Source organism: Crinia signifera, chromosome 4 (assembly GCF_055691185.1).
Source record: "Crinia signifera chromosome 4, ASM5569118v1, whole genome shotgun sequence".
Classification (NCBI taxonomy): Eukaryota; Metazoa; Chordata; class Amphibia; order Anura; family Myobatrachidae; genus Crinia; species Crinia signifera.
In genome coordinates this window covers 299254517-299266549 of record NC_139220.1, presented here as the reverse complement: position 1 = coordinate 299266549, position 12033 = coordinate 299254517, and the positions used below count along the sequence as shown (strand labels likewise).

General features: G+C 46.6%; 1 protein-coding gene across 2 annotated transcripts in view; it reads left to right on the top strand.

The window, feature by feature from the left end:
• Positions 1-9812, top strand: part of KLF1 (KLF transcription factor 1) — a 37031-nt gene extending 27219 nt beyond the window's left edge. For both annotated transcript variants that reach the window (XM_083180009.1, XM_083180011.1), the window contains exons 2-3: positions 6605-7316; positions 9399-9812. In XM_083180009.1, the coding sequence (XP_083036135.1) occupies positions 6605-7316; positions 9399-9574 (888 nt within the window). In that variant the 3' untranslated portion in view covers positions 9575-9812. The remainder of the gene's footprint in view (positions 1-6604; positions 7317-9398) is intronic.
• Positions 9813-12033: the final 2221 nt, after the last annotated feature.

Here is a 12033-nt window from a genome sequence, read left to right as displayed (position 1 = left end):
TGGGCTCCCAGTCTGTATGTATGTATGCTCCCGCTCTGTATGGTAATATTCAGGTAAATGCTTTCCTCGGGTGCTCCCAGTCTGTATGTATGTATGCACGCTCCCACGCTGTATGGTAATGTTCAGATAAGTGCCTACCCCCTGGGCTCCCAGTCTGTATGTATGTATGTATGTAAGCTCCCGCTCTGTATGGTAATATTCAGGTAAGTGCCTCCTCAGGTGCTCCCAGTCTGTATGTATGTATGGTAATATTATTTATTTATTAACAGTTTCTTATATAGCGTATTCCGTTGCGCTTTACAAAAGGAGACAGTGATACAACAAACAGGGTATTTACAGACAGTCAAAAGGTAGGAGGGCCCTGCTCGCAAGCTTACAATCTATAGGGGAAATAAGCATTGATACATAAGGATAGATACTGTATTCTTTATTGCATCGATTCCACCAGAATGCCAGGTTCTGTGACTGGTGCTGGAATTTGATAAGCTGCCTGAAGAGATGGGTTTTCAGGTAACGTTTATAGGTTTGGAGAGTCTAATTGTGCTTGGGAGGGCATTCCACAGAGTGGGTGCATCCCGAAGAAAGTCTTGCAATCGAGAATGGGAGTGAGTAATGAGTGTGGATGAGAGACACAGATCTTGGGAGGAGCGTAGAGGTCGGTTTGGAAGATACTTTGAGATAAGAGAAGATATGTATGTTGGTGTAGTTTGGGTTATGGCTTTGTGTGTAAGTAAAAGAATTTTGTATTGAATACGGTAGAATACAGGTAACCAATGAAGTGACTGACAGAGTAGCTTTGCAGACGATGAACGTCTGGCTAGGAAGATTAGCCTCGCAGCTGCATTCATAATGGACTGTAGTGGTGAGATTCTGTATTATGGAAGGCCAATAAGGAGACTATTGCAATAATCAATGCGTGAGATGATGAGAGCATGGATTAGAGTTTTTGCAGTGTCTTGTGTAAGGTAAGGGCGATTTTGAATATGTTTTTTAGGTGCATGTGGCATGATTTTGAGACAGATTGAATGTGGGGTACAAAGGAAAGTTCAGAGTCAATGATAACACCTAGGCAGCGAGCTTTAGAGGTAGGAGTGATTGTCATATTGTCAACAGCAATAGAGATATCTGGTTGGTAACTACTATTTAATGGCGGAAATATAATTAATTCTGTTTTTGAAATATTAAGTTTGAGGTGGCGAGATGACATCCAGGATGAAACAGCAGAAAGGCATTCAGAGACACGGCTTAATATAGATGGCGACAGGTCAGGGGAGGATAGGCAGAGCTGAGTATCATCCACATACATATGATACTGAAATCCAAAAGAGCTGATTAGTTTGCAAGAGATGAGGTATAGATGGAGAAAAGCAGAGGACCTAAAACTGAACCCTGAGGTACTCCCACTGATAGAGGTAGAATCAGAGAAACAAACACTAAAGGAGAGGTTAGATAGGTAGGATGAGAACCAAGAGAGGGCTTAGTCTTTAAGACCTAGGGATTGTAGTGTTTGTATGAGAAGTGTGTGGTCAACAGTGTCAAAAGCAGCAGAGAGGTCTAGAAGAATTAGTAGTGAATAGTGGCCATTAGACTTAGCAGTGACCAGATCATTCACAACTTTAGTCAGTGTTGTCTTTGTGGAGTGTTGGGCACGAAAGCCTGACTGAAGCGGGTCCAGTAAGTTGTGCGAGTTAAGAAAGTGTGTGAGGCGAGTGTAGGAAAGTCTTTCAAGTAGTTTGGAAGTGCATGGAAGTTGAGAGATGGGACGGTAGTTTGAGAGAGAGCTTGGGTCAGAATTTTAAGGCAAGTTCCTTCCTCAGGTGCTCTCTGTATGTATGTATGTATGTATGTATGTATGTATGTACGCTCTCGCACTGTATGATTACTGTAACTTGTGCAACAGCTTTTCTAGGTTTGTAGAAAAAATTATGTAATTATGGGGCAGATGTATTAAGCCTCAACAAGAGATAAATTCAAGTGTGATAAGGAGAGATAAACGTCCAGCCAATCAGCTCCTTACTGCCTTTTTTTAAAACACAGCCTGTAACATGGCAGTTGACAAGTGTTTGGCTGGACTTTTATCTCTCCTTATCACACTTGCATTTATCTCTGGTTAAGTCTCAATACATCTGCCCCTTTATTACTCATTTAGGTTATATTCTCAGGGCTAATACTGGGACAGGACATGTTGGGATGTGTAGTTCCAAAGCATCTGGAAGGGCACATGCTGAAAGACCCTGCTCTATACCTGCCAATGAGCTCAGGGAGGTATTGTCTTAGGGGAATTGTTATTCAGCAGTGAGTACCGGAGCAGTGCAGGAGAAATGGGAGAGTGGGCAGCACAGGAACAGTAGCGGAGTATAGGAAGTGTGGGGAGTATTATTATTATTATCGTTTATTTATATGGTGCCACAAGGTGCGGAACCCTTGTGGCGCCATATAAAGAAATTATAATAATAATAACAAACAACAATACATAAATGAGCAAAAAACATAACAAATAACAGTACAAGACAATTTAGGACAAGTACATGGTAAATAAGGATAGTTACATCAGGGAACAGGACACTGACACAATTATCAGGGTGGCAGAGATGTATATATTTTATGAAAAGTGCATGAGGAGAGAGGGCCCTGCTCGTAAGAGCTTACATTCTGAAGGGGAGGGGCAGACAGACAGGAGAGATACAGAAGGGGTAGCAGTGAGCATAAACAGAAGGTTAGAATGAGAGATGGTTGGGTTTTATGCGGGAGGGTGGGAAGATAATCAGTTCATAGACATTTTAAGTCTTAAGTGCTGGATCATCCAAGAATAGATAGCAGAGAGACATTGGGGGGGTTGAGGGAGAGATCAGGAAAGGAGATGTAGAGTTGAGTATTATCAGCATAAAAGTGATATCTGAAGTCGAGTGAGCTCACCCAGGGCGGGATGTATTAAAAGACATCGCCGCCCTTCGCGCCCCCCCCCGCGCCGCGATGCCGCCGCATATGTACTAACCTATGCGTCTGGCATCGCGATGCGGTGACGGAGGCCCCCCGCGATACCTGTACTGTGGTCTGCGGGGGGTCTCCGTCACCTCCCAGCCGGCTTCTGCTGCTTTCACGCCGGGGACAGCTAAGCAAGCTGTCCCCGGCGCTTCCTCCTCCCCCCTGCAGCCGGAAGGACGTCCGGCTGCGTTGCTAGGGGGAGGAAGGGCTTACCTTCCGGGGTCCAGGAGGACCTGCAAGAAGGTAAGCCCAAGGGAGGGGAGAAAGGGGGGGGGGGTCGGCGAGGCGGCGGGGTTGCGGCGGGCGGCGAAAAGAAGCCCATAGGCTTCTATAGGGTATCGCCACCCAAAGGTGGCGATACCCTGCCCTGCGATATCGCTGCGAACGGGTTTTAGTACATAGGAAAATGCGGTAAAACAGGGGTTTTACCGCATTTTCCCTTTAGTACATCTCGCCCCCAGAGAGGGCATATAGAGAGAGAGGAGAAGAAGAGGACCAAGAACAGAACCTTGTACAGGAATAGTAGGGGAGGGTGCAGCCAGTGGGGAGTACAGGAACAGTAGGGGAGGGTGCAGCCATTGAGGAATACAGGAACAGTAGAGGAGGGTGCAGCCAGTGGGGAGTACAGGAACAGTAGGGGAGGGTGCAGCCAGTGAGGAATACAGGAACAGTAGAGGAGGGTGCAGCCAGTGGGGAGTACAGGAACAGTAGGGGAGGGTGCAGCCAGTGAGGAATACAGGAACAGTAGAGGAGGGTGCAGCCAGTGAGGAATACAGGAACAGTAGAGGAGGGTACAGCCAGTGGGGAGTACAGGAAGAGTAGGACAGGAGCCGCAGGATGGGTGTTTGCTGATATTTGTCAGTGGTGCTGAGGGGGGGGGGGGGGGGGTGTCATTAATTACCTGGGCCAAGTCTGAAGGAGGGGCCCTCATTACCTGGCAGTAGCTTCTCATCCCAGCACATGCTGCTGTGTGCTGGGCTGCAGTGTGGCCAGGGAGGTGCTTAAAATGCAATTTTTTCTGTATTTTATTCTAAGGGTGCACACCTCCCACAATTAGACCACACCCCTAGAAAAGTACCTGGACCCAGCACGGCTCTCTACTGCCCTGATATTTGTCATACTCTGATGCAGGATAAGAAAAGTTTCAAGTGTGTAAACTCCTCAAAAGAAACCAAATGTATAAGACATATCCTCAGGGCAGTTGCAAGTGGGCCCTTTGTTGGTGGTACTGGATCAGTTCAACTTATTTATATGGTCAATGAAAAAGAAGACCCAGTGCTTGTGGCTTCCAATCATAAACTATGTGAACATACAGAAGCAAATACGGTCACCCATAACATACTGTATCTGAACCAAACTATGAGATTTAAACACAATTTCATTTATTATTTTCCTGAATTTCTCACATTTCGCCTAGTCGGGGACATGAAAATAATTCTGATACTCTAGGGCAGGGCTGGGCAACACCGGCCCTCCAGATGTTAGTGAACTACACATCCCAGGATGCTTAGCATTAGTTTGCTATGTGGCCATGCTGAAACTGATGCAAGGCATGCTGGGATGTGTAGTTCACTAACATCTGGAGGGCCAGTGTTGCCCAGCACTGCTCTAGGGCATGGGTCTTCAAACTGCGGCCCTCCAGATGTTGTGGAACTACAAATCCCAGCATGCCTTGCCACAGTTTTGCTATAAGGGAGTGTTAAAACTGTGGCAAGGCATGCTGGGATTTGTAGTTTCACAACATCTGGAGGGCCGCAGTTTGAAGACCCATGCTTTAGGGCAGGGTTCGCCAACCCGTCGCTCGCGAGCGACGGGTAGCTCGCCGGGACTTTTCCAGTAGCTCGGGGCTGTTTCAGTGACCTCCTGCCGCGTAGCGGTTCCTTGCTTGACGGCAGGAGGTCAGAAAGTGATTTAATGCCGCTTTTGTGGTCCTGACGTGGCGGAAGTGACCTCCTGCCGCGTAGCATTTCCATCATCACTTGGTGGCAGGAGGTCTGAAAGTGACTTCATGCTGCGTGACCTCCTGACGTCCCCAGCGCACTTTCTTATCGACTCCACAGCCTCTGCTCAGCGTGATTGATGTTGCAGCCTCTGTGTGCGCACAGTGTGTGGGGCATATGTATAATGGAGCATCACAGTGGGGCATATGTATAATGGAGCATCACAGTGGGGCATATGTATAATGGAGCATCACAGTGGGGCATATGTATAATGGAGCATCACAGTGGGGCATATGTATAATGGAGCATCACGGTGGGGCATATGTATAATGGAGCATCACGGTGGGGCATATGTATAATGGGCATCACGGTGGGGCATATGTATAATGGAGCATCACAGTGGGGCATATGTATAATGGAGCATCACAGTGGGGCATATGTATAATGGAGCATCACGGTGGGGCATATGTATAATGGAGCATCACGGTGGGGCATATGTATAATGGAGCATCACGGTGGGGCATATGTATAATGGGCATCACGGTGGGGCATATGTATTATGGAGCATCACGGTGGGGCATATGTATAATGGGCATCACAGTGGGGCATATGTATAATGGGCATCACAGTGTGTGGCATATGTATAATGGAGCGTCACAGTGGGGCATATGTATAATGGGCATCACAGTGGGGCATATGTATAATGGGCATCACAGTGGGGCATATGTATAATGGAGCATCACATTGTGTGGCATATGTATAATGGTGCATCTCTGTGTGGGGCATATGTATTATGGAGCTTAATGTGGGGCATATGTATAATGGAGCATCACGATGTGGGGCATATGTATAATGGGCATCATGTGTGTGGTATATTTTTAATTCAGCGTCACGCTGCGGGACGTTTGCATAATGGAGCGTCACGTTGTGGGGCATATGTACTGTATAATGTGCATATGTATAATGGGCATCATGTGTGTGGCATATGTATAATGAGCATCCAGGTGTGGGGCATATGTATAATGGGCATCACAGTATGCGGCATAGGTATAATGGGCATCACAGACTGCACTATTGGGGTCATGTGTATCTGGCACTGTACTATTGGGGACATATGTGTATCACATCTCCATTTTCCATGGCCCCACCACATGTGGCTACAGCTCTTCGAGAGCTGACCATGCCCTCATATTGGAAAAAATGGAGGATGTAGCCTCGCAGGAGTTCCACGGTAGTAGGTGAACCCTCTAATTTTGGGCGCGCGCAGATGTCTCCTCTGCCTCGTGTTGGGAGGTATGTTTGTGACATATTGGACATTGCAGTGTGTGGCATAAGGTGTCAGGGGCATTAGGGTGTGTGGCATAATGTGTAAAGGGCATTTTTTTGGATACTATGCAGATTTTAATTTATTTTAAATTTAGTAGCTCTTCGGGCGGTTTATTTTGTCGCGAGTAGCTCCCGCCCCGAAAAAGGTTAAAGACCCATGCTCTAGGGCATTATAATTAAAAACTGGGAACCACTGGTATAAGATGCAGCTAGAGGTGTGTGTGTGGGGGGGGGGGGGGAGGGAGCATAGGGATCTCTAGGGTTGTATGTCTGTACCTGGCTGTATATGGAATAACAGCAGATACAATGGCGTGGAGTTATTATGACAAGTCCTGTTTGTCCCAACCTGGCAGGTCTGGAATCCTACAGCCCCACTGACGGCCACAGGGACCATCACGGAACCTCCTGACAGATTTCCTTCCTGCTCTGCTTCCCTGGACTGTACTGTATCTCACAGCAAAGAGGACGACTCCTACTGGGACCTGGACTTTCTGAAAACTAACTTTCCCGAGTCCTCTGTAAGTGCCAGTGATTCTGCACAGGCTCCCGCCACCCGATGTAATTTACAGGCCTTCACACCTATGTGCCAGTCTGACATGTTCCATCCACCATTTCTTCAGCCTGAAGACAATCAAGCAGATCCTTTGTCTTTTGTTCCTCCTACGCCGACAGAGACGTATACCAGTCCAGAAGACAGCATAGTGGCGGTAACTGGAGAATTAACAAATCCTGGCCAATCAAATCACTGCACAGAAGATGCTGCTTACAACATACAAGAGTCTATGGGGTATACTTACCCCCTGATGACTGGGCCAGAGCTACAGCCACCCGTGTTTCCCAGTGACCTCTTCTCCTTGTTCCCTGTGCCAATTTTACCAAGGACTTTCTCTGAGGACATGTACTCACAATACACCACCCTGTCTGCCCCATTGGCAGTACCAGTCAAGAGGAGGAAGAGCAACCGAAGGAAGAGAAGCATTACATACCATAGCTGTACTTACTATGGATGTGTAAAAACTTACACCAAGAGCTCACACCTGAAAGCACATTTCCGAACTCACACTGGTAAGAGCAGAGTATAGTGGTACACTCAGGGGCCGCGTTACTGTAATTACTGAGAATAGTACATTAGTCAGGATTTTATTACCCCTGTAACATCTTATTACAGTAACCCGGCTCCTGAGCGTCTTATTACCCCTGTAACATCTTATTACAGTAACCCGGCTCCTGAGCGTCTTATTACCCCTGTAACATCTTATTACAGTAACCCGGCTCCTGAGCGTCTTATTACCCCTGTAACATCTTATTACAGTAACCCGGCTCCTGAGCGTCTTATTACCCCTGTAACATCTTATTACAGTAACCCAGCTCCTGAGCGTCTTATTACCCCTGTAACATCTTATTACAGTAACCCGGCTCCTGAGCGTCTTATTACCCCTGTAACATCTTATTACAGTAACCCAGCTCCTGAGCGTCTTATTACCCCTGTAACATCTTATTACAGTAACCCGGCTCCTGAGCATCTTATTACCCTGTAACATCTTATTACAGTAACCCGGCTCCTGAGCGTCTTATTACCCCTGTAACATCTTATTACAGTAATCAGCTCCTGAGCGTCTTATTACCCCTGTAACATCTTATTACAGTAACCCAGCTCCTGAGCCTCTTATTACCCCTGTAACATCTTATTACAGTAACCCGGCTCCTGAGCGTCTTATTACCCCTGTAACATCTTATTACAGTAATCAGCTCCTGAGCGTCTTATTACCCCTGTAACATCTTATTACAGTAACCCAGCTCCTGAGCGTCTTATTACCCCTGTAACATCTTATTACAGTAACCCGGCTCCTGAGCGTCTTATTACCCCTGTAACATCTTATTACAGTAACCCGGCTCCTGAGCGTCTTATTACCCCAGTAACATCATATTACAGTAACCCAGCTCCTGAGCGTCTTATTACCCCTGTAACATCGTATTACAGTGACCCGGCTCCTGAGCGTCTTATTACCCCAGTAACATCTTATTACAGTAACCCGGCTCCTGAGCGTCTTATTACCCCTGTAACATCTTTTACAGTAACCCAGCTCCTGAGCGTCTTATTACCCCTGTAACATCTTATTACAGTCACCCGGCTCCTGAGCGTCTTATTACCCCTGTAACATCTTATTACAGTAACCCAGCTCCTGAGCATCTTATTACCCCTGTAACATCTTATTACAGTCACCCGGCTCCTGAGCGTCTTATTACCCCTGTAACATCTTATTACAGTAACCCGGCTCCTGAGTGTCTTATTACCCCTGTAACATCTTATTACAGTAACCCAGCTCCTGAGCGTCTTATTACCCCTGTAACATCTTATTACAGTAACCCGGCTCCTGAGCGTCTTATTACCCCTGTAACATCTTATTACAGTAACCCAGCTCCTGAGCGTCTTATTACCCCTGTAACATATTATTACAGTAACCCAGCTCCTGAGCATCTTATTACCTCTGTAACATCTTATTACAGTTACCCGGCTCCTGAGCGTCTTATTACAGTAACCCAGCTCCTGAGCGCCTTATTACCCCTGTAACCTCTTATTACAGTAACCCAGCTCCTGAGCGTCTTATTACCCCTGTAACATTTTATTACAATAACCCTGCTCCTGAGCATCTTATTACCCCTGTAACATCTTATTACAGTCACCCGGCTCCTGAGCGTCTTATTACCCCTGTAACATCTTATTACAGTAACCCAGCTCCTGAGCGCCTTATTACCCCTGTAACCTCTTATTACAGTAACCCAGCACCTGAGCGTCTTATTACCCCTATAACATCTTATTACAGTAACCCGGCTCCTGAGCGTCTTATTACCCCTGTAACATATTATTACAGTAACCCAGCTCCTGAGCATCTTATTACCCCTGTAACATCTTATTACAGTCACCCGGCTCCTGAGCGTCTTATTACCCCTGTAACATCTTATTACAGTAACCCAGCTCCTGAGCGCCTTATTACCCCTATAACATCTTATTACAGTAACCCGGCTCCTGAGCGTCTTATTACCCCTGTAGCATCTTATTACAGTAACCCAGGTCCTGAGCGTCTGATTACCCCTGTAACATGACATATGAGATATAAAAGATAACATTGTCACCCTGTTTTTCAGGAGAGAAACCTTTTGCCTGTGAATGGATAGGGTGTGGCTGGAAGTTCGCCCGCTCAGATGAGCTAATTCGACATATACGTAAGCACACGGGAGTGCGCCCCTTCCAGTGCCAACTCTGTCAGCGAAGCTTTGCCCGCTCTGACCATCTGGCTTTACATATGAAAAGACATGACTAAAGAAATGTGCAGCATCAATGAGTGTCCTGGAGGTGGCTGGTGGCTGTTGAAATAGAAAGATTTACGAAAACGCTATATTTTATTTGTATATAAATTATCCATCTCAGGGGAATATTGGCCATTTTTTTGGTCACTGTTACTGATACTTACTACTCTGTTTGCTTACAATGGGACTAGGACCTTATTCTTGTCCATGCACACCTGTGCGAATTCCCACGGGTGCACAATGTTTCTGAGCATGCGCATGTGAGTGGCCATGGTGGGCGGGGGGCATGGGGAGGCGGCGGGTAGTCGCGCCCATGGGAACACCCTGTGTTTCATGGGCGTTCCCATGAAAACGCTGGGCTTTCCCATGCTAATGGGCGGATAACACGGGTGCGGGTGGCAGGCAGCTGCCCGCCATGTTCCTCTCCATGACACCCAAGCCTAAGAAACCTGAGATTGTCTTAGATTTGTGTGTGCCCTCCAAATCATTCCATGGTCGCCGACCATTGAATGATGTGGGTGCCACCCCATAGGCGGCGAATGGATGTTTATGCAACACATCCATTCACAGCCGTGAGGGCGAATTTACCCTGCGAAGGGGGGCGGCGGCGGCGGCATGTGCAAGCGGCGGGCCGGCTAAAAATTACACAAAGCGATGCAAACTTGCGTTTCATCCACAATCACCCCCCCTAAATTCAGCAAAACCATGTGCACTGCAGGTGGGGCAGATGTAACATGTGCAGAGAGAGTAATGGGCCACACACACAGCACAATTTTCAGGCATTTTCTGAGCGATTTTAACAAATCACTCAGAAAATCCCTGAAAATCCATGTAAATCACTGTGTGTATAGCTCACACAGCGATTTGCATGCGCGCCCCCGCCGTTCTGAATCTGCCCAAGATTCAGAACGGACCTGCCTGTCAATCTAGAGCAGTCGCTCAGAAGCTCCTGCTCATATGTGGCCTCGGATGTGAGCAGGGCCTTCTGAGCGACGCTGGACGCCGCCCTGATGTCCCCTGCTCGCCGCCCCCTTGACACGCCGGACGCTGCCTCCCCCTGCTCACCGCACGAAGACGCTGCAAAGACCCGCCGCCCCCTGCTCCCTCCCCCTGCTCGCCGCACGGGGACGGAGCAGGGGGGAAAAAGCCACTCACCCACTCGCCCGCAAATCTGCTGCCTACCCGCAGCAGCTCCCGGTCCCCCTGTCACCTGTCCTCTGGCGGCGAAGTGATTTATGCCGCCCGCCCGCTCACACGTCCCCCTGCTGCCGCAGCTCCACTGCCACCAATGACAAGGCTTCCCTAATAAATATATATATATATATTACATTACAAGAAAGAGTACCCCTTCAATGCGCTGTAATAGTATTTGATGGGCAGCAACTAAGTTATTCCTCCCTGTTAGCAAGGGGGGTAAGGAAGAAAGAATAGATAGTAAGAAACAAAGTGCGCCCCTAGACTGACTTCCCCCACCAAATCCAATATGAAGAACCGAATTTACAATGTTTAAGTCACTGCTTAACAGTTTTAATACACTTTTTCATAAAAATACAATATAAAAACACTTTTTCATCTGTAAGTATTCGAGAAATTCGGTTCAACAAATGCAAGGAAAAGACCCAACGCGTTTCGTCGTAAACGACTTCCTCAGGGGTAACATTCCAAAGGCATATGGAACACAAATATAGATGAAGTGTAATGACTCAAAAGATGGATCCTTTGAAGATCCTGGTAAGGGGATGCACACCTGCATCAATTTCCATAGGTGTCCTTATTTAAAATCACCAATTCTGAGGGAAATCGAACACAATCCTCAGAGACGTCTCAGCAGGTAAAGGTTACAAACCAAACTGCAGACCTGCATGCGACTGTAGAATCAGATGATTGGTGTCTGTCCACTGAGATACGTATAAAGTTGCAGTAAAAAAAAAGTAAAAGTAGTTTTGTTTGAGTAAATGGAAGGAAAGGATCACTGTACCTGATCCTGTTTGAATTGATTTCTGGATAAATAAACTTGTCTCTGTTTTTCTACAAAGTTCAACTCCCAAATCCTTCTCTATGGGGTTTATTTAATAAAATTATATTTACTGAAATAATATTAAATCTGGTGTTTTCGCACCCTTTCTGCATTTTTTTTTTAGTATCACCTGCATGCATTAAAGCAGTGGTAGCCCACTCCAGTCCTTGAGAGCTACCAACAGTTCTCATTTTCCAGACAACCCAGCTACTGCACAGGTGCACTCATTACTGACTAACACATTTTAAAAGATCCATAGGTTAACTGTTGGTAGTTCTCGAGGACTGGAGTTGGCTACCCCAGCATTAAAGGGTGTCTTGGAGCAGATGAACACAAAACATTTTATATATATATATATATATATATATATATATATATATATATATATATATATATATATATATATATATATATACACACAGTGGTCGAAGTGGGGCGGTATACGGGGGTATGCCA